At 30.5% G+C, this 22,288-nt stretch overlaps 5 protein-coding genes across 5 annotated transcripts; 4 read left to right on the top strand and 1 right to left on the bottom strand.

The window, feature by feature from the left end:
* The first annotated feature begins 4,296 nt into the window (after positions 1 to 4,296).
* LOC148627605 (caveolin-1-like) lies at positions 4,297 to 5,375 on the top strand. Its single transcript, XM_088575712.1, has 2 exons — positions 4,297 to 4,461; positions 4,790 to 5,375. The coding sequence occupies exons 1-2, from the start codon at positions 4,387 to 4,389 to the stop codon at positions 5,120 to 5,122; spliced, it is 408 nt and encodes a 135-aa protein (XP_088431838.1). The 5' UTR covers positions 4,297 to 4,386; the 3' UTR covers positions 5,123 to 5,375.
* Positions 5,376 to 8,302: 2,927 nt separating this feature from the next.
* On the top strand, positions 8,303 to 9,277 carry LOC148627604 (caveolin-3-like). Its single transcript, XM_088575681.1, has 2 exons — positions 8,303 to 8,467; positions 8,780 to 9,277. The coding sequence occupies exons 1-2, from the start codon at positions 8,396 to 8,398 to the stop codon at positions 9,110 to 9,112; spliced, it is 405 nt and encodes a 134-aa protein (XP_088431807.1). The 5' UTR covers positions 8,303 to 8,395; the 3' UTR covers positions 9,113 to 9,277.
* Positions 8,997 to 13,260, bottom strand: LOC148627603 (caveolin-1-like). Its single transcript, XM_088575696.1, has 2 exons — positions 13,082 to 13,260; positions 8,997 to 12,861 (listed from the first exon to the last, which is right to left on the bottom strand). The coding sequence occupies exons 1-2, from the start codon at positions 13,142 to 13,144 to the stop codon at positions 12,529 to 12,531; spliced, it is 396 nt and encodes a 131-aa protein (XP_088431822.1). The 5' UTR covers positions 13,145 to 13,260; the 3' UTR covers positions 8,997 to 12,528.
* A 326-nt stretch (positions 13,261 to 13,586) lies between these two features.
* LOC148627602 (caveolin-3-like) lies at positions 13,587 to 15,044 on the top strand. The gene is made up of 2 exons (XM_088575653.1): positions 13,587 to 13,720; positions 14,045 to 15,044. The coding sequence occupies exons 1-2, from the start codon at positions 13,667 to 13,669 to the stop codon at positions 14,375 to 14,377; spliced, it is 387 nt and encodes a 128-aa protein (XP_088431779.1). The 5' UTR covers positions 13,587 to 13,666; the 3' UTR covers positions 14,378 to 15,044.
* A 4,733-nt stretch (positions 15,045 to 19,777) lies between these two features.
* LOC148627601 (caveolin-1-like) lies at positions 19,778 to 20,884 on the top strand. The gene is made up of 2 exons (XM_088575669.1): positions 19,778 to 19,931; positions 20,429 to 20,884. The coding sequence occupies exons 1-2, from the start codon at positions 19,881 to 19,883 to the stop codon at positions 20,759 to 20,761; spliced, it is 384 nt and encodes a 127-aa protein (XP_088431795.1). The 5' UTR covers positions 19,778 to 19,880; the 3' UTR covers positions 20,762 to 20,884.
* Positions 20,885 to 22,288: the final 1,404 nt, after the last annotated feature.

Below are 22,288 nucleotides of genomic sequence, written 5' to 3'. Positions count from 1 at the left end.
TAGTTTTCCTTTACCGTCGATTTCCTAGTGTAGGTCAAAATATTAGGCTGACTTCACAGAGACTGCAGTATCCATTATCTCAAGTTCTTTGGGGGTAGATGCGATGTATCAAATCACCAAAATTAGGATTGTTTAAATATAATACGTCATCTATACAGCGGAAACTGAGATTAAAAAATCTAGCTAAACGATATTATTTCTTTTGGATCAGATCAGCTATGAAGTCAGCCTCGTAAGAGTGAAAGAAAAGGTCAGCAAGTAGAGGAGCACAATTTGTTCCCATTGGAATGCCGACCGTTTGTTGAAAAACACGTCCACCACACCGAACTAATATGTTGTACTGAAATATATGTACTGAAAATATGTATTTACAACAGAGGCGGAGAAGCCACATCCTTATCTACATGTGTTTTTGTTTTGATAAGATTATGGGGTTAGGACATGAAGATTGAAATCGAAATCTCTGCGTGGCAATGAACTCTGAACAAAAATGTATCGCGGAGAAAACTGATTTATCATATGTTTAATTGTTCAGAAACCCAAAACTTGCAATACCTACTTTTGTAATTATGATTTAACCATCAATGAAAGCAATCAACTATTTTTTTTTCAACCAAAATCCCTTTTAAACCATTGCCTTTCTTTCCTTGTTTGTTCTAAATAAAGCACACAAACCATCAAGAATATCAAAATAATGAAGGAAAAAGAATATAAATATACTTAGAATGAGAACAACAAATCTGTCCTTATGTTAGAATTCGACGATCTAGTTCAGATATAAAGCAGTTCAAAGAAACATTTACATGTATATGAATGTATGAAAAAAGTCAATCATCATCACAAACAAATTCTAAAAGAAGAGGCTGGTTCAAATTTGGAATAATTTTTCCCAAATAATCTCAGCCCCCTCCCCAGTATAAAAATAGTCTGAGCCTTAACTAATTAACCACACCCCATTGTACATATGTACATCACAGAAGCAAAAGTAAAGTGATATCATAATCATATGTTGCTTGATTCGTATAGCACTCATATGTTATTCGTATGTTGCATCATATAAGATTGCCATACATTTCATTAAAAACTTGCTTGTTTCGCCGAGTGTACGGGGCGCCGAATGGGACTCTTGTGGTTTTGTACTCAAAATTCAATTTTGTACAGACAAAAGTGAATTTTGTTCTACAAAAATGAGTTCAGATTAACAAAATTTATAACATACTACAAATTTTAAATTTTGTGTCACAAAAGTCAATTCTGTGGCACAAAATTCAATTTAGTGAGACAAAATTCAATTCTGTGTCACAAAAATCAATTTTGTCACAAAAGCCAATTTTGTGAGACAAAATTGAATTTTGTCACAAAAGTCAATTTTGTATGCAAATTAGTTTACAGAATCCTTTGAATATGCAAATGAATTCTCTCACCACGATTTTGTAAGAAGGTTGCTCATTAGATAGAGTAACCGCAGGTTTCCGATTACTTCGAGCAACGCGGGACGGTTTTGCGGTATTATATGGCAAGCTAAAGTGGACAAAAATGAGCATTTTCTAATATTAAAAAAATGATTTTTTAATAGTTCTAATTCATTTTCTAATATTACAATTTAAATTTCTTATATAACAAAACACTTTTTTAATATTAAAAATTCAATTGAATTTCTAATATTAAAAAACTATTTTTGAGTATCAGAAATTGATTTTCTAATATTAGAAAATGGATTTGTCGTATTCAATGACGATTTTTTAATATTAGAAAATCATTTTGTAATATTAAAAATGTGACTGATTTTCTAATATTACAAATTCACTTTCTAATATAACAAATTCAATTTGTAATATTACAAAATGTGTGATATTTTATAATATTACTAAATCAGGAATTTGTAATGTTAGAAAATGATTTTTTAATATTAGAAAATGAATTTATAGTATTAGAAAATGAATTTGTAATATTAGAAAATAAGTGTTCACTAATATTAAAAAATGATATTTTAATATTACAAGTTCATCTAATATTACAAATTAGATTTCTAATATCACAAAACACTTTTTGATATTAAAAATTCAATTAAATTTCTAATATTGAAAAACGATTTTTTTAATATAAGAAATTGATGTTCTAATATTAGAAAATGGATTTGCCGTATTCAGTTGCGATTTTTTAAAATTAGAAAATATATTTTCATATATTACAAATTCACTTTCTAATAAAACAAAATCAATTTGTAATATTACAAAATGTGTGATATTTTATAATATTACTAAATCAGGAATTGTAATATTAGAAAATGAATTTTCAATATTACAAAATGAATTTCTAATATTAAAAAAAAAATGATTTTGTAATATTAAAAATTCATTTTCTAATATTACAAAATATTGATTTTTGTCAACTTTGGCTTGCCATAGTATTGAAAATCTTTTAAGTTGCATTCTACAGTAAAACTGTTTTGAAATAACTAAAATTGCTATTATACGTTTTCTAAGAGATTTGTTTTGATAAAACTGGTTTTGAAATACGCGATTTTTCTACTTTCGATTGATTGTGCTTTCTCCTGGTGAATCACGTGGTCATTTCCTGACATATTTCAACTCAACTATAAAATGCTTTGTCCGACCTGTTAATCGCAACCAAATTTATTAATGTATTTGTCCCAAATTTTGCTTGTTAATCTGTCAAAGTCGGCGAAAGATATTTTTGTTCCACTATCCCTCACGATTTTTTGCCAGATACAGATAGATTCCTAATTTCATTCCAATTCTATTGATTTATGACACAAAAAATTCGGTCGAGTGGAACAGGTCGGACGAGATGAAAAACCGACATAGCACGTGTCTAACTTTCGTTTCCCTTTTGTTTACAAACACTCAAATGATCAATCTTTAGATTCAAGATTAAGTGACGCAGTGGGTTATACGATTACGATATCCGACATTCTTTCACTTATGTGCTTTATTATAACCCTTATCCACTATATTGCAGTGAATGCTTTAAGTTTGTAATACACTAGTACATGATGCTGCACATTTTGAATTCATTTGCATATCCAAAGGATTCTGTAAACTAATTTGCATACAAAATTGACCTTTGAGACACAGAATTGAATTTTGTAACACAGAATTAAATTTTGTCTCACAAAATTGGATTTTATCTCACAAAATTGAATTTTGTGACGCAGAATTGACTTTTGTGACACAAAAAATTGAATTTCGTCTCACATGTTTGAATATTGTAACACAAATAATACTTTTGTCTCACAAAATTGATTTTTGTGACACAAAATTGATTTTGATTACAGAAAGATCAAGTCCCATTCGGCAACCCGTAGAGTGCGGGCTTACAAGTTAAAATATCCCGTGAGTTTAAACTTTCAATGGTGATAGAAAAATAATATATGGTCAACTTCTAATGCCATAGTAATATTTTGAGTTTCTTAATAAAATACTACAGCACATAAAAAATATTAGTAATGTCAGCTGTGGGATAGTAAATACGGTTAACCAGATGGCGACGACTATAGCATAGCTGGAAATGAAGTTAACATTGTTTCAAGACGAATATTTTCAATTCCGCTGTAAAAGTTGTAATATAATAGATAAGTGCACAAAATTTGTGGAAAAATCCGACGAATATAAATAGTGTTTGAAGTAAAGTGTTAAATGCAATGTTATATTCTTATTTGTTATAAGATGTTCTTTAAATCTGGTAAATATCGGCGTTGTTAGTATCACGCACTTCCGGGATGTCAACGGCTTGTGATTATTCAAATGGTGACGTTTCTTTAAGATCAGAACAAAGTTTCTTTTTACATTGCAATAAATAAATAAAACGATCCCGTGCATACAGATGCAGACTACAGGTTTGGAATGTTTTATATAAATTGCCCAAAGAACAATGTTATAGAATAGTGCTTTCCTTGTGTTTCTTCCATTTAATAAGAACTAAAACTATTGCATTAAACATGATAAAAGAATATGCAAATCAAGAGCACCCCGTTTGTGTTGTCGAATATATTAGACGATTTGTGGCAGGGTGCTAATTCAATCTATGTACTGTATGACTCCGGCTAATTTCCATCGATAATGTCCCTGAACAACTGTGTAGAAATAAATATCCAAATTCTCATATAAAGGTTAATGTTATTTAATGATATAAGTTTTGTGATGTAAATGATTATTTTTATACATCTAAAGATTTTGATGCATGATTTGTTGTAACCAGGTATAATATTCATCAACCATATATAGGAGGAGGCTATTGCAGTAACCATGACTCTTAAACACATATATAAGCAACCGTATCATGTTCGTTCAGTTTCTACTCGGAAGGTAATCTGGACAGACCTAACATCAATACTAGTTGGATACGATACATAAGGCATCCAAAATGTCACAACAAAAGGGAGCAGGCGATTTAGACATGCTGAATAGAGATCCAAACGGCTTGAACGACCATGTCAAGGTATTTTTTACTTAATGACCTATGAGAGGATTGTTTCTTTGACTAATAGTAATGGTTTCCATGGAAAGCGGTGATGCAATAAAGAATTTTGTCAAATGTTGATATCACACACATAAATACAAAACTATTTTTCAAGAAGAAAACAAGTTTAAAAAATGAACTAAAAACATCGCATGAAAAAAATACTACCTTGATACAAATCACTGTCTGTAATTAGTACTTCCAGTAATCACAATCAAAGCTACTACTATGAAAGCGTACCATTAAGACAGAATTTAGAACAACATTCTGAATATCTTGACACGCTTTGATTTCTTTTCTTTTTCAGTGTCAATTCGAGGACGTTTTCGGCGAACCTGACGGAGCCCATTCAATTGATTGCATTTGGAGAAATTCTTTCCGTATCTTTGAAGCAGCAAAGAGTTGTTGTTATAAGTTATCAACCCTTCTTTGTGGACTATGTATTGCATTGTACTGGGGATGCTGTTTCGCTTGTATCGCTTTTGAGCATGTTTGGTGTGTTACACCTAGCTTAGCTACATTCAGAATCGAATGTGGTGCTTGGAGGAAGTACTATTCCATCTGCATGGATTGTTTCATGGCGCCATGTTGTGAAACAATGGGAAGATGTCTGAGTCAGATAGTCGTTCATAATAAATAGCAGTAACGTGAAGCATAAAAACGTATTCCGTCCAGACTATCATCTGATTTACAGCTTTATCACCTGCAATACATTTTGTACAAAGAATGAACCATTCAGGGATTAATATAAAAAAAAAATTTAAAAAATCGCTTTTAAGAAATATAACTAGACTTGGAATGTTATAGTGATTGGTCATGTGTTTTCTGTGATATTTCACTTTATTTTCTGTTTTATATATATCTATAGATACATAAATCTATTAACTTTTCAATTTTGTTTTAAGATTACTGAATAAAACATAACATGGAAGGCCGAGGAAAATAAAATTATAATATGGTTTAAAAGTCAATGATAAAATATTTCGGTGCATGCAACAATATCCAAAACAAATAGTCTTCATTTTCCAAGATTTCCAAAATAAATGTGTTTGGTGTTAAATGTGTTTAACTAGTCGAAAAATTATCCACTTTCTTTAAAGACTGGAAATAGTTTTAGAATTCTGTAACAATGACGTTGCAAAAATGATTGTTATACAATAAAAAAAAAAAAAAAAAAAAAAAAAAAAAAAAAAAAAAAAAAAAAAAACACACACACACAAAATTAACAAAAATAAGAAAAAAAGAAGATTTGCTTATATCATAAAGTATTAGAGGTTCATACTCAATGATTTCTTTTTCAATTTTTCAAGATGTACCTGATGATTTAATTAAGCTATTGGCTTATGGCAAACGATGCTTAGATTGCGTGATTGTAGGGTTCTTTTTCAAAAAAAGGAAGATCTGAATAACGAATAAAACAGATTAATATCATCATTTTTTTGTACATTCGTAAAAAAAACTCACAGGGATATCCTGAGATTTGGCTGACTTACATGATGTCTTTCCTACTAAATTGTGAAGTATCTATGACTGCGAGTACTTCAAATAAATTGCGTAAGTACGTGATGGAATTTTAAGTTGAAGACCTTGTAAGAATCATGCACATTCTGTAATATGTTATACACCAAAAAGAATACACATTTTTATTTTTTGTTATTAAGTTGCTTTATAGATGTATATGATGAAATGTATAATTATTCATTCCAATCTGTCTGGTTTTAGGAGATAATTTCTATTATATTTTATTGCCGTATTTAGAGTTATCTCCCTTAATTACTTCCTATATAATTTATATCTATTATGAACAAGGGTTAGATATGAAAAACCACATGTTTTTTTTGTTTACTTAATCATTTAAAAACAATATCAAAAACAAAAAAAAACATTTAGGCTTTCCAATCATGTTTCGAATTTTGCATGATTCTTAGCTGGAGTGCTATTTGAGTGGTACAATCGTGAATTATCTTGATTAAAAAAAAAATTTAAATAAATTTCTCATATCACAAAATCAACAATTAACTCATATTTTTCAAAAGAATTTCACCTATTTTATTTTACCTGTACAGTTTTCAATTCAGAATTTTTCATTTAATTCCTATGTGTATATGCCAAACAACCCATGTCATTTATCAACGTCAGAAATCGGTTTAAATCAGTCAGAAGTCGGTTTAAATCAGTATCAATGAAGAAGTGATAACTTTAATCACAATAAATGTCACCAAAAAGAATTAAAATATCACCAGTATTCAAACACAGAAGAGCAATGATACTTAAAGATAATTTGGGAAAAAGTCAAACAGTGGTATGATTTTGGGTCGAGTCAGAAGACATTGAATACTATATATATTGTCTTTGCCGTGTTTGGACTACAGATATCATGGATTGATCAGTTCAGTAAACGACCAACCCCGATGAATACACTTTTGTTATGTCTTATTCAAAACCAAAAACGTTACAAACGATACTAAAATATCATTTTTACACTTTCTTGATTAAGTTGTCAGTGTGTTATACCTTAATAGTACGTACATATCACTAAACATCACAAAATCTAGTATTTGAAAAAGAGCGGACGAGTGATTAGTGTATTAGAAATTATTAAAAGTTGAGTAAAAGCGAACAAAACATCTTTTCCATCGTTTATTTGCGACAATTAAATACAGTGTATTCATATGACAGCTTATCATTCAATATAAAATCAGTTTTAGTATTTTTTTTAACATATCATCGCAAGTCTTTAATGCAATTAAGTGCCATGGTCAAAAAGCATTTGTCAGGAAGCAATTTCCAGAAAATGTAGAGCATATATCAGAAAAACAGCCATTGACAGTAAATATTGAGCAATTGTAAGAAAATATTGAGCATTTGTCTGAAAATATAGAGCAATTGTAAGGAAATATGCAGCAATTATCAGAACATATTGAGCATTTGTCAGAAAATATAGATCAATTGTCAGAAAATATAGAACCATTGTCGGATAACAGAATAAGTATATTGGCTAGTCTCAGAAATATGTGATTATAACCATTATGTCATCTTCATCCGTTTCGTTTACATGCAGCGGATAGATTTGCTGATTTAGTTTTTCTTGCTATTGTAGTGTGTAGCATTGAAATAGTATGTAAATGTTACCGCCATTTAATATGGTAAATCATCAAGCTAAAAAAAATGTGACTTGGAAACTTAATCCAGTGCCGAATATATTATATCATCCCATAGGCCAAAATATGTAGTGGTATATTGTACTTATTACAATGATATTTCTTTTTGACATTTTATGAACTGACACGTTTTTCTACTTAGAGTTTTATACTTTACTCAATGTAATGTTTACAATTCCTTTTTTGTCACCGATTCATCAAAACTTTGAAAAAAATGACAAAGTAAACATTGAATCTGTGTTAAGGTTACAATAAATGATCTTAAACCTGATAAACAACCACGGTAAATTTCCCAACAACCAATTTTAGCAATCTTTACAATATGGACCGTTTACATACACTTTAATTGGATCCTATCTTGTGCTATAATTATGAGTGGCATTCAGTTCTGATTTCTTTTGAAAGTTACCATTGGAGGTTCGATGACTTGTTGATTGAGAGGGATCCATGGGGTTTTATTTTATGATATAAAAAAAACTATCCTTTTGTAGTAAACCATTCTTAAACAAATTCTTCATTTTTTACTTGCAATTCATCAACAAAAATGTAGCACTAAATATTTTCAAGCTACTCTGAATTTGACACTTCTGTAGGATTTTGTTATACCTTGCTGCACCTCTTTAGAAACCATGGAATATAGGTAACTATGAATACATAAAGTTTTGTGATATATAAAGAAGAAAGCTTGAGAAGAACATACATTACTGGGCATTTTTTTCTTAGGAAAAAAAACAGATACATAGTTTATCGCAATGGAACAGTCTGCAGCTGACGAAGTTGATATGGTTAATAGAGACCCAAACAACCTCAATGATCATGTTAAGGTAAGCCTACATACAATAATGCAAAATACATATAAATACATTACGTTTAATTCTTATTAATAGAAAGCCTACAAGTCAGTGCTGTCATCGGATTACTTTACTGCAGTTACAACAGCTGAAATGTGATTGAAACATTCTAAAAAATACATCCATATTATTTGAACATTTGAATTTGAAAAACTTAGCTGCTTCTTGAAACATCAATCTTGAGACTTCAATATAGACATGATGTTATTAGTTAAGATATTATTTTTCTTACTTTTTTAAATGAAAGTGTAAGTGACATACTGGGCATTCCATTTCCTATTGCAGGTCAGTTTCGAAAATGTGCTGGGTGAAGTCGATGGAATGCATAGTATCGACTGCATCTGGAGAAACGGCTACAAATGTTATAAGGGAGGCAAAAATTGCTGTTATAAGTTCCTTACAGCTGTCTGTGGATTATGTATAGCCTTATACTGGGGTTGCATGTTCGCCTGTGTTACATTCAAGCACGTCTGGTGTTTTACTCCACTCTTAGCTCTTTATAATGCCGAATGTGGTTTCCTGAAGAAACTGTACACGATAATAATGGAGTGTTGCTGTGGACCATGCTGTGCGACAATGGGACTTTTCTTCAGTAATATACACGTTCATAATAAATAGCGAAAAGTGTAAAGTGATCCTTTCTACCTTGATCCTTACACTTCAAAATAGAAACCTGAAGTTTGACTAGCAGTGTCCAATTCTCTGTGCCATTCTCACAAATGTCTGTGATATTTGATATGTTGACTTTTATGTAATAAAGTACCTCTACTTACGGATGCATCAGGGAGTCTCATTGTTTTAATATACATACTAGTATTATTTGTCAGTTATTTTCTATCTGCGTTTGTATAAAATGAAACTTGTCCCTTACATACATGTCCGGACACTACTGAAACTTTCATTAGGATTTTTTTTATATTCGAACTATCAAAACTATTGATATTACAAATTACACGTGGTTCAAGGAATAATCTCTCATCAATAGCATTAGAAACAAATACAAGGGAAGATCTAAATCCAAAATCTGCAAGAAGTACTCAAAACAAAAACTGTCGAAATAGGAAGCCAAATTCATCACCAAGAGGTTTTACCATGTGCAATACAAGGAATGAAGCCTCAGTTTTGAGGTATTATTAAATTTGTAATACTGCAATTTTGAATAGATAAAACATGATATAACTCGGGGTCTGACCTGTTGGTTGGTGCTTACCATCGTGGACCTTTATATAAATAAAAAAACAAAACAAACAAACAAAAACAAACAAACAAACAAACAAACAAACAAACAAAACAAAACAAAACAAAACAAAACAAAACAAAAAACAAAACACTACAAAACAGAACAAAATAAAACCAAAACCAATCATATTGAGATCGCAAAGTTGAATGACATTTCGATCAGTATTCGAATCAAGGCCACTTAAAATTAAAACTACTTAAAATAAACATAAGCAATAAAAAAAGTCACACTAAAACTCATTATAACAATCATATACTTTTCGTTAAACAAATCCTGACTTATTTTCTGAGATCTTGAGTTTAAAGAGAAAAAGTAATGTTATATTTTTGTCATTTACACGTATTTCATGTAAAACAACAAATCATACCATTTCCTTACGACTTGGTCAAATATTTTTATGCAGAACTCAGGAACAGCGACATCTTTAATTAAGCAGTTTTAAATATTATAAAATATAATTAATAGATCATAATAATAATTAAAATACGCAAACAGAAACAAACAAACAATCAGTTGATATGAAAATAGGACTTTTTTTAGGGTATTAACCAGCGAAGTAGTCCGATTCGTCTAATTCGATTTTTATCGTACATTGTTTACTGAAATTTTAACTTATATTGCACTTTCTCAAAAAAAATGACTTTCGTAATATGACTTTTCATCTGAATCTAGAAACCATCGTTCCGAATAATTCATATTCAATGAAATGAGTCATTGATAGCTAAGACAATAAATGGAATATTATTTGGAATATTAGAATATTGTTTCAAGGATATCAAAACATCGAAATATTAAAATAATAAGTTCAGAATCACCAGAAAGCACCGAAATATTCTTTACTCGTTTTGAGATATAGTAAAACAATCCAGAAAAATAAAAGTCTACTAATTAGAACCGCTAGTACTCATTTTCTAAAGTTCAGATGCTTATCGATAGTCCTATGGGAACAAGAAGAAAAATGGTACAAATGCAGAAAACAAGCTATGTTTTTAATTCGGTTCAATCTATAAATACAAAAACACCCATATTTTTTGTTTTATTACCGTTAGTCATTCCACAAAATTCTTTTTATACTATGCATACTCTGTGATAAGGGGCTATCATTTCATGTAAACAATCAAATCCGGGAGGAAACATAAAGAATATTAGATTAAAGAAATCTACTGAACGTCCTACCTCAATTTTGGAGTGATATGTAACTAAATGTTATCAAAAATGATGTATCAGCATCATTCTGAATGCTCACCGCTATTTTATAGGTAAACAACTATGTAACTGAATTAAGACCATTACAATAAAACACTCCTTTAAAACTTTTTCAATTGTTGTTTTTTTTTATTCTCTACGATCGGTATGCTATTTTTTAAGATAAGAAGATATCTGTTATTGTTCTAGACAAAGAATACTAATGATACAACTAAATTCGGCTAATAAACTATGATATAATTCAAACAAACAAGTCTGACTACTGGACTGCTGAATAGCCACATGTATATCAGCAGTGGCCTCGACTCAACGGCTTCAAAATATGAACTGTCCTCGCTAGACAAATATATAAATACTAATGTACAATTTTGCAATACAGAAATAAATTCCAAACTGTTAATTTCTACTGATATGACACGAATCATTTGCCATGTTGAGCTTGTGTATTCTGTTTTGTATTGTATTATAATGGTTTACTTTGTCTAATCCCTTTGCGCCATGTTGCTCGGTGGGTGTTTCTAGAAAAGCAGAGGACGCTTACCCTTCCGGTGCACCTGGTCCATGCTCCCAGTTTTTAGTGGAGTCCGAGTTGCTCATTTGCTTTTGTTACTTTGTATGTGTGATTTTAGTTACTTTTTGTGTATGTCTGTTTTCCATGTCTGGTCTTTGTCCCTTGATTACATTCTTTTGATTACCGCTATAACCTTGGTTCCCTTGACTACTTTTGAAACGCATCGCAATTTTAATTGTGAGTTTGTACTTAAAACTTTTAATATAATGTCTAAATGAAATAATGATTGACATAATACTTTATTTTTCAGAGCTCTATTGTAGAAGAGATTAGTTGTTTGAAAATGTTCATTTTAAATTTTAAACATTCTTTAAAGAAACTATTGAGAAAAAAAATGTTGCCTGTCGTTATGAAAATGACATAGTGCAATTCAAGTTGTTCAAATTCTTGAATGGTCTAATTTATCTCTGTCATATTTTTAGACATACTTTTGTTACTTTGTCACTATAGAAAGCCTTATGTACAATAGGCATACATTAAGTGATGTATGGTCTTTTCAAATGGAGAAAGCATCCTTGAGTCATATTTTATTATCAGATCGGTGGGGTTTTGACATGCATGTGTTCTGGTTTTTCACATTTTGCCTGATTCTTAAAAACACTTAAGCGTCAAACGAATCAATGTACTAAGATTGCAGCTCTGTAATCAAAATGCTATTTTAATTTTATTAATTTCATTACTGGTTAACTTACTTTGTTAAAGCTACCCTTTCTCTTAATATGTTAGAAAATAACCTTTTAATTTTTGTCCATCGGCATCATAATGAAGCGGCGAATCTATGATTAAATCATCGGGTGGTAACATGGAAACTTATCGCCACAGAGGACGACCTCTACCAAGTCATTAAACATTATGCTGCTTCAATATAATGAGGGAAATAAATGAGAAAGAACAAACTATGTATTTGAAACGTGGTTTTGATACGAACAGATTTCATATTTTCAGATTTTTTTTTCTTAGACATTTTACAAAAAAACAATTTTGATATAAACAGAAAGAGAACATTTACCCCATGAATTATTTCTTTATGATGGATATCTTACTGAAGAACAATCCACATGTTTCACAAATTGGCGCAAAACAACATTGTACAATGATACCAATATATTTTTGACAGCATCCAGCATAGATCGAGAATGCCCTTAGCCCTGGAGTAACACACCATACTTGCTCAAAGGTAATCTGAGCAAACATACATCCCCAATAAAGTCCAATGCATAAACCACAGAGAGTTGTTAAGAACTTGTAACAACAATTCTTTCCTCCTTCAAAACATGTGTAACTTAATTTCCAAACACAATCGATGCTATGGGTTCCATCTGGTTCTCCTAGTACATCTTCAAAACTGACCTATAAATACACAATTTTCTAATGAATAATGATGCTGTAAAACATTGCTTTTGAAAGTATTTACAAAATTGAGACATATTGTGAGTTCAGATCTGAATTCATTTATAAAGGAATTTATATGAATTCGAGGACGACTATGAAGCGGTAAAGATGTAAAAATAAGTTATATTTTGTACAAATTACTTTGACATTTGCTGTATTTAAAAAAATTAAAACTTACCCTCACGTGGTCATTCAAGTCATTTGGATCACGTTTATCTAAGTCTATTGTTTTTTCTGTCATGATTCAATGAGACCGTCTTCACTGGTCACTGCAGAGACAAAACTGAATTCTAACAATAAAACTTGTTTAATTTAAACCTTTTTTCTTTAACATAGAAAGTAACCAAGTAACTAAAATAATAGTCCTTGTAGGGTAAAATTTCTAATTAAGTAGGGTAACCATCTCTGACATGTCTAATTAGTAGTCTTATTACCAATAATTATGTTGAAGAACAAAAAAAGTGATGAATAATTTTTCTGTCATACGTCAATTTTTAATTTGTAATGAGAAAGTGTCCTAAAGTATTTTCTGTGACTAAGAAGAATATTGTCGTAAGTTAAACAATAGCCACTATTGAAATATTTTGCTATTGTTTCTTATTTAGGTATTGAAAAAAAAAACAATTGCCATTTCTCCTCTGTTTTTAATAACCAATTAAGTAAAGTTTTATCTAGAGTAACCATGGCTTCACAGAGTATTAACAAAGATAAGCACATAGCCTCTTTGAATATCATTTATATGCTGAACTGAACGACTATTACAATGTCTGTTGACCTACAGAAAAGAGATCCAAATGACTTGAACAGTCATGTTAAGGTTAGTGTTATTAGTGATAAAAAATTATGATGCAAAAGTGGAAGGGAATTTTCATTATTACATAACCAAAGATAATTCAGTGAGTTTTTCTTCTTGTCTCCAATTTCATGATGTGAAGATTGATGAGAGAGAGAGAGAGAGGGAGAGAGGGAGAGAGAGAGAGAGAGAGCATTCTTATTGTTGAAGTACACTCCATAGATATAAGTTTTGCTTAACATATTGCGGTTAATGTAACAAGCTAGCAATTTTCGACTTTTTGTGACAAAAATACGATAATATCATACAGTTTGATATTTTTAAAAATATCAAACATCCATATTTTAGGTTGCTTTTGAAGACGTTTTAGGAGAACCCGATGGGGCCCAAAGTATTGACTGCGTATGGGAATTCAGCTATAAATGCTTCAACGGAGGCAAAAACTGTTGTTATAAGTTAATGACTATTCTCTGTGGACTATGTTTTGCGCTATACTGGGGATGTTTGTTTGCTCAGATTGTATTTGAGCAAGTATGGTGTATTACACCCAGTCTGAGGGCATTCTCAATCTATGCTGGATGCTGTCAGAAGTACATTGGAATTGTTGTACAGTGTTGTTTTGCTCCTATCTGTGAAACGTGTGGATTGATATTCAGTAGAATATCTATAACAAAACCTTGACTTTGAGATAACAATGCCTGTATATCAGCGTACAGTTTTTTTATGCTGACAATAGTCAATAGGATATATTAATAAATGAATTTAGATTAAATTAATAACAAATTATGAAAAGTAATCAATATTTTCAAATCATTTCAAGTTCAAGCTATTTTTAATTCTGTATTCTGTAAGGAAGATACCGAACTACATTTGGGTCTCTTTTTTGTATTAGTCGATTTATGGTATAAAACATTAAGAAATTTGTACTAAGGATTTCCTTCAATAAATTTACAATTTTAAGTATAGAAAATAACTGATAAAGAACAGAGTAAAGTAAGTTTTGTACTACTTTTTAACACAAACGCAAAAATCATTTACAGAGAATACCTGAGGTATGGGTGGTTTGAATAATTTCCCCACTCGAGAAAATAATATATATACGAATTTAACATTAGAGAGCAGTACAATAGTTTATTTTATGACCTAGCTGAAGGCGAAAGAGTATCTCAAATAAAAAATGTAATAAGTCGCAAATACAAAATCAACTTGTGTTTTAATCATAGTTATAATAATTTGCAATACCTGATTATAAAACTTCATTTGTTATCAAGTAGATACTACAAATTGCAATATTAAGGAAACAAAAAGTATTATGCACTGTATACACATTCTGAGACAAACAATCAGTATAAATATTTTTTCGTCTTATATTACTTGAAGTTTTATATCCTGATAGAATGTACAATTTAACAAACGTGTTATCAATGTGTTATGATATTTACGAATGAAATGTTTTAATTTCGAATTCCAAATAGTTACCAAATATAAATTTAAACATAATGGACAGACATACATGTCCCCAACACTTCCATTAATTACATAAGAACAATAAATAACATATACTTCTATTGACGGATCGAAAACACACATCTTATTTGAAATATTTAATAAAAAGCCAAAAATATCGGGAAAAAAAATACCGAAGCCGAAGCCGGAAAACTAAAAATATAAAACTTAAAATAGTGACGATACACAATGAGAACAATATACAATGACACGCAAAATCTAAAAACAAGGAAACACACACACACACACACACACACACACACACACACACACACACACACACACACACACACACACACACAAACAAGACAAAACAAAGCAAAATAAAAAATAAAATTTCTATATCATTTACATTATGAATTCCCATTTAGGAACGGGAGAGATATGATGTTCACGTTCGGGGAGGTTGAAGACTACTACAGGAACATCCATAACATCATATTCATTTCTTATCACAAATCTGTTTCTTATTTCTAAGTTACTTTACGTTCAAAGAAATGAAATAATAAAACTTATTTTATGAAAAGGCATACCGATACCCCCTCCCCTCCCCCAATAACACTTTGCAATAATTTGTTCTTTTATACATGTGTACATGTACTTTGTTGAAATAATATATTAATAAGAAGAAAAAGAAGAAAAAGATCGCTTCAACCGTTCCGACCATCACAATAATGAATATTTTTCTTCATATGAAATGTACTATTACTGTTGTTTACTCATTACGGTGTATGCATCTGCACCATAAGAACTGATTTGTTCAGTGTGTCAAAGTTTTCCTTCCTCTTTCGTTTCCCCCAGACTTGATTTTTTATGAGCAACTCGGCGGGTGTTTCTAGTGAAGCAGAGGTTGCTTACACTACCGGTGCACCATGCTCCAAGTTTTTAGTGGAGTCCAAATTGCTTATTTACTTTTGTTAATTTGTAGGTTTTATTTTGGTTATTTCATGTTCTTTGTTGTGTGTGTCTGTTTTCCATGGATGGCCTTTGCCCCTGATTTCCACTAGAATCATGGTTGCCTTACTCTTCCTTTCTGTGTATTTGCCACCTTACTTAAATAAATATAACTTAAACAATGCAATACATAGCATATTATTCTAAGCGCCATCACAAGAGTTGAGGCTAAAATGATTATGCGATCACCCTCAAATTCTCCGACTGGAATTTAATGAAATTCTTAACCATATGGTGCAAATTTGTATCTCCTACTTTTTCCTTTCGAGATCAGAGTTTTTCCTGTGTTTATTCAACATTTTAGCAAACACCACTTCTTTTCCTAGAAATCATATTTTGATATAATATAAAGGCTGTGTTTTAGTAATCAAGAGAACCAAGATTCTAGCGGAAATCAAAAGGATGTAATCCAGGGACAAAGACCATGGAAACAGACATATAAACAAAGAGCATAAAGTAACTAAAATAATACATACAAAGTAACAAAATTAAATGAACAGCTCGGATATAAGTGTTTCGAAAAGCGTAAACTAGAAGATTTTGCTTTGTAACACAGCGTTTCGAGATCCCGGAAGTAAATAGTAAAATGCAGACCGGTCTTCGGATTTCAATACGTTCTACAACAGAAATTCCGGTTAGGAAAATGAAACTACAACGAGACTTACAGACCCTATACCTATACTCTAAATTGTGAATTAAAAATGAGTGTCAAACTTATTTCATGGAACCACTAGTTTTGATCTAAAATCATGTGCAGTTTTCATTTTCTTTTTTAGATAATACATTTTAAACATATAAAAATTGAATTTGAACTATTTTCATTTTTAGAAAATTGTTGATGAAAACACAATTAAACAAATAATAAAGTTGGGACAATCGAATGTATTATATTCCCGTTTTTTTTTTTTTTTTTTGCTTTAGTTCAACAAATGGTTAATTGATCGTAAGCAACAAAAATTTAGGTTAAACTTGTTTTCGACAACATGATAATTTGGGACAAAACAACTCAAACTAATAACTTCAAATTTACTTAAACCAATACATTGGTTTCTTTTTTTTTTAAAGTAATTTCATGAAGTTAGTAACATTCTGTATATGTATCGATGGACCTGAAAAGTAGGGACTCGAGTGTGTTGAACGAGACATGCATTGTAAGTACATTTTGAAACTTTTTAGTAAATTTTGATTGAATGATTTATAAACTCTGTTGAAAAAAAACATCAAACATGTAAAGATTGACATTTTAATTTTCGAAAAGTGCCCAATTAGTAAAAATAGCCGCCTGGGTAGAACGTGAGAAGTAATTTTTGCTAACTGACACCCGGACCAGAAGCTCATTAGCCAGATAAAATAGATAAAACTGTCAAATGTAACACACAAAGGTTGAGTAAAGATGAATATCCTTATTTAAATGCTTCCTACAGTTGTGGCAGAAGCGAATGTCTGTAAATTAGCAATACTTAAATGATTAAAATAGCAAGATCAGTATTTATACACTTTATTTCAACCGCTTGAATAGATAGGTGTTCATAAAAAAAACCTCACTTATGATTAAAACACGTTTTAAAGTTAAAATATTCAATTATAATCTACTCGTATATCTAATGAGACGCATGGCATGAGAAGAATTAGAAATTAGGATATAAATTTACATACAATAAGCCAAATTTAAAAAAACAATGTCTGACCGTTGATTATGCATATGTGGTTTTATTAATTGAAATGGGCATAAGTAATTGTAACTTTAAATAAGTGTTTGAATGCCTATAATCATTGTTTCAATACTTATTTAATTGTTATTTCATTCGTGAATACAAAAACAAAAAATCATCGATTTCAAAAGTGACCAACACACTAGGGTACAAGGTCCTGCAAGTTTATTTTCTTTACTGTTTCAAATCAATTTTAATCAGCCATTACATTGTCAATGTTGCTATAAAATCATGAACTGCAACATTATTTCTTCGGTTTCATCCTTCGCTCTCATTTTAAATTAAACTGAAACTCCTAACCCATGATTTGATTTGCTTAAATTACTTCTTTAGTATTTTTCTTACTTTCAGGTTGAATTTAATCAAGTTTTTGGTGAACCAGATTCAACACACAGCAACAAATACGTTTGGTTATATAGCTCTAATTGTTATGAGTGTTACAAAAACTTTTGGTATGGAATGTTTACAGCTTTGTGTTCTGTTCCAGTCGCTCTTACCTGGGGTTGTTCCTTTGCAATTATAACATGCCAACAGCTCTGGTGCTTTACCCCTACGACAAGGCTATGTTCCATACAATTTGGATGTATCCAGAAGTTTATAGGATTGTTTTCATATTGTTGTATAGCCCCCTTAACATCTTCGTGCGCTTTGATATTCAGATATGTGAGAGTTCGACAAAACTATACTTTTCATTCAGAATGTGTGAGGACCGAGGTTTATATATGTTCAGTAAAGGGTTAATAGGAACACGACACAAGAAAAATCTGTTTCATCTCCTTTACAAATAATGACAGTAATAAAATTGGATCTCGGAGAATGAATAACACTTAAAAATGCTCTTAAATCGTTCTTTATAATTATATTAACTTTGCATGTAAAAAGGAGTACTGAAGGGATTCATTACATAAGTTAGTTATTAGCATTTTCAACAATGAAGACAATTTGGTATTTTGTCGTCTATGTTGAGTGGTCTTAGATCATAATATGAATGCTCGATTATTTCTGTCTTAAAGTTGTTGTCTACAAATGGCCAGTACCTTCATTTATATCCGAATATAGAAGATGGAAAGTTTTATACGAAAATTTAATAATATTTTTAAAATGTTCATTGCTGTCCATGTAAATATGCTCATTGTTTGCTCATTGTTGTACATGTATTCAATGTATATCTTGTACTCAAGTTAACATTTGTGATAGTCATCTTACTTTTTCCATTAATTTGATATAATTAAACGAAAAGCAACTATTGAAGTTTTACATTTTGAGTATTTCATCTGTATTAGTTGCGTACAAGAATTATCGTTTTTATCTTATTTTCAGAGCATTCAACTTGGGGTAGAAGATACTTTCCCAATTTATTTAAGATATATGATTAAAAAGTCGTTAAACTGCCAAAATAATCAATCAAAGTCAAACTATATTTTTTAAATCGTATCATCTTTTTAGCGTAGTCTTTTCCATCCCCATTTGGTATTTCTTGTATTACGAGAAACGCAAAGGCTAGCATAGTTGAATAAACATTTGTTATGCTACAGGTAAAATCTTGTAAACCATCTGATTTTTGAAAAAACGTTAATTCAGAAAATATAAATAAGACATCTAAAGTCTTCTAAATTTATTTACAAGTATATATATTTTTTTCTGATTTGATACGACAAATTTGAAATAAAGACTGCTTAAAAGACAAGTCTTTGTTTCACTTGGGTGATAAATTAAGGCCAAACACTACATGCATTTACCATGCAAGTAAATGGTAAAAGGTAGTATTACATTGTCTCTCGGGAAAATTTAACAAATAAACACATTTGAAAAGAAAAAAATAATATCATATTACCATATAGTTATTCTTAATTCTTCCGTTAAATTTCTTATTGTTTTTATATTACCTGCATGGTGATTGGCATATTGGTTGGCATGGTACAGTATAAAGAGTGAAACATACATTAGTAATTGTCGATCTCCTGAACAGAGAGCACACTTTTTTTGTTAAGCCTACACAAGACCACACCATAATGGTAGATCTTGTTAATAGAGACCCAAACGATCTGAACTCTCATGTCAAGGTAAATATATCTTTATTGAATGGACAATAATGGTCCATCAATTTTTTTCAAGTGAATTAATTTTCAACTTTTTTTTCTCTTTTTTAAAAATAATTTTCACTCTCCAACTCTGAATTTGTAAAGCCAAAATTCTTTACTTCACTCAAATGACATGCATTATTTTGTTTTTGTTTGGTTTATATTTGAAGTCAGTCACTGGCATAACCATGCGCTATTCCGAAAAATTCTACCGAAATAACAATAAGATATTTACAAATATCTATTTCTTTTTAATGAATAAACGATAAAGGTTGTAATCATAAATAACAAAGGCTTAACTTTTCGTTAAGAACATTACATGCGCACTGCATAGATATATGTTAGTAACAAGTTCAACGAAAAAAAATTCTGTTCTTTATCAATTTTAATATATAAATGTGAAATAATTCTCACTTTTTCTCAGAAAGTAAAACATCTTCACGACTTATTCTCATATATTTTAATACATATATTTTTAGGTAGACTTTGAAGATGTTTTGGGTGAACCCGATGGAGCACATAGTATTGAGTGCGTATGGAAAGTTTCCTACATGGCGTATAGATGCGGAATCAATTGTCTCTACAAACTTCTCACCTTTTTAACCGGCATTTGTATCGGTTTATATTGGGGATGCTGTTTTGCTGCATTGACATTCGCTAATGTCTGGGCGATAACACCTTTTATGAGGATATATTCCATCCTAGCTGGATCGTGTCAGAAGGTGATTGGAATTTGCTGCAATTGCTGCTATGCACCATGTTTTGAGACTTGCGGATTGTTTTTCAGCAAAATTACTGTCCATAACAAATAAGAAGTGGTATCTGAACAAATTAACTACATTTGAAACATCGCATAATTAAGTGTTGGAAGATGCTGTAAACAGTTGATAAATTATAAACACAGATATAACAATCCAATAAACTTTTCTTATCAATTCTTTTGTGTCAAAATATGTTTAGCTCACTCGTAAAATTAAAATTATTGCTTAAAATTTATGAACCAACTGGAACAAAACAATTTTGAATTTTACATGAAATATCACTTCATTATTATTGTTAATATTTCAGTTAATTTATAGTCTAAATCACACTAAATATATTTTTGTTAATTGAACTTAAAATAAACGCGAACAAGAAGAAACACAAGTATAGACAACAACGAACAGAACCCCCACTAAAAGGGATACAAGACAAAAGTGGATGTAATTCAGGATCATGAAATAATGTAAATATTTCACAAGTGCTTTGATGGTTTTAGCATATAGTAGGATAGCAGTGATTTAAAAAAAAAAAGGCTTAAAATAACGAACGTTAATGTACCGAAATATAATACGGCTATATTTTGGTATCATTGTTCAGGAAAACCATTCTAATTTCAAATTAGAATTGTCGTACGAACATATTGTGGTCACAATTTGTAAAATTTTGCGTTTTGTGTGGGCGCCCTGTTTTGCTTCACAAATACAAGCCCTTAAAAAGTCAAGTTTGCTTATGAAAACATGAAAAAAAATCTTAATGATCTAAGTGTCTTTCAAAGTAAGCATTAATGATTACATAAAGTTGAATTTTAAATTAAATATTGTCATGCAGAGAATATTTACGTAGTTTTATGCAGACCGTATTTTTGTGCTAATTTTAAGCCAATTTTCATCAATTGTATGACACTCGTACATGTTTACCGACTACAATGGGTTTAAATGTATATATTTTGTAACCAGATACTTTTTGAATTAATTCTCAAGTTTGTGTAATGAGAAGAAGTATTTTTGATTAGTAAACAAAAAGGTCAATACCTGTGGTTTAAGGTACCTCATAAATGCGGAATTTCACGCATTCCGTATACAATCTACCGTATGTTCTGGTCAGTCAATAACTAGTACGCTTAGTCAAAATTACACTCTTGTGTTGTTGCGTTTTGCTAATGATATGTTGTGTACTGTTTATTCTGCTGGTTAGACTGGTTTCGTTTAGTTTGCGAGAAATCTTCGAAAGAATTTTGTATATGTGTTTTATTTGGATATCCGCTTATTTTGTTCAGTCGGACAAAATTTGAGTATGACACGTTTTAATTCCGGATTATGATAGTCTTTTAAACTTTCGACATCTAGTACTAAGACTAGTAGATTTGAGCGATGATCATTATGGGTTGAAAGAAATCTTAGTCAATAAAACATTTAAGTATATAAAAAGAAATGGTTGGATCAGTGGTTTAGCTAAATAAAAAATTATAAGTGTGCCAAAACCCTATGCTTTGAAAAAAAAGTACACATGCTTAACAAATGGGAATATTTGTTTCTTACTTATAAGAAGGCACACTGAAAGATTGCGATTGCATTAAT

Source organism: Perna viridis, chromosome 1 (genome assembly GCF_037379345.1).
Source record: "Perna viridis isolate PV_CMFRI_1.1 ecotype Kerala chromosome 1, ASM3737934v1, whole genome shotgun sequence".
In the NCBI taxonomy this organism is placed as follows: Eukaryota; Metazoa; Mollusca; class Bivalvia; order Mytilida; family Mytilidae; genus Perna; species Perna viridis.
This window is presented reverse-complemented; position numbering and strand designations above follow the sequence as displayed.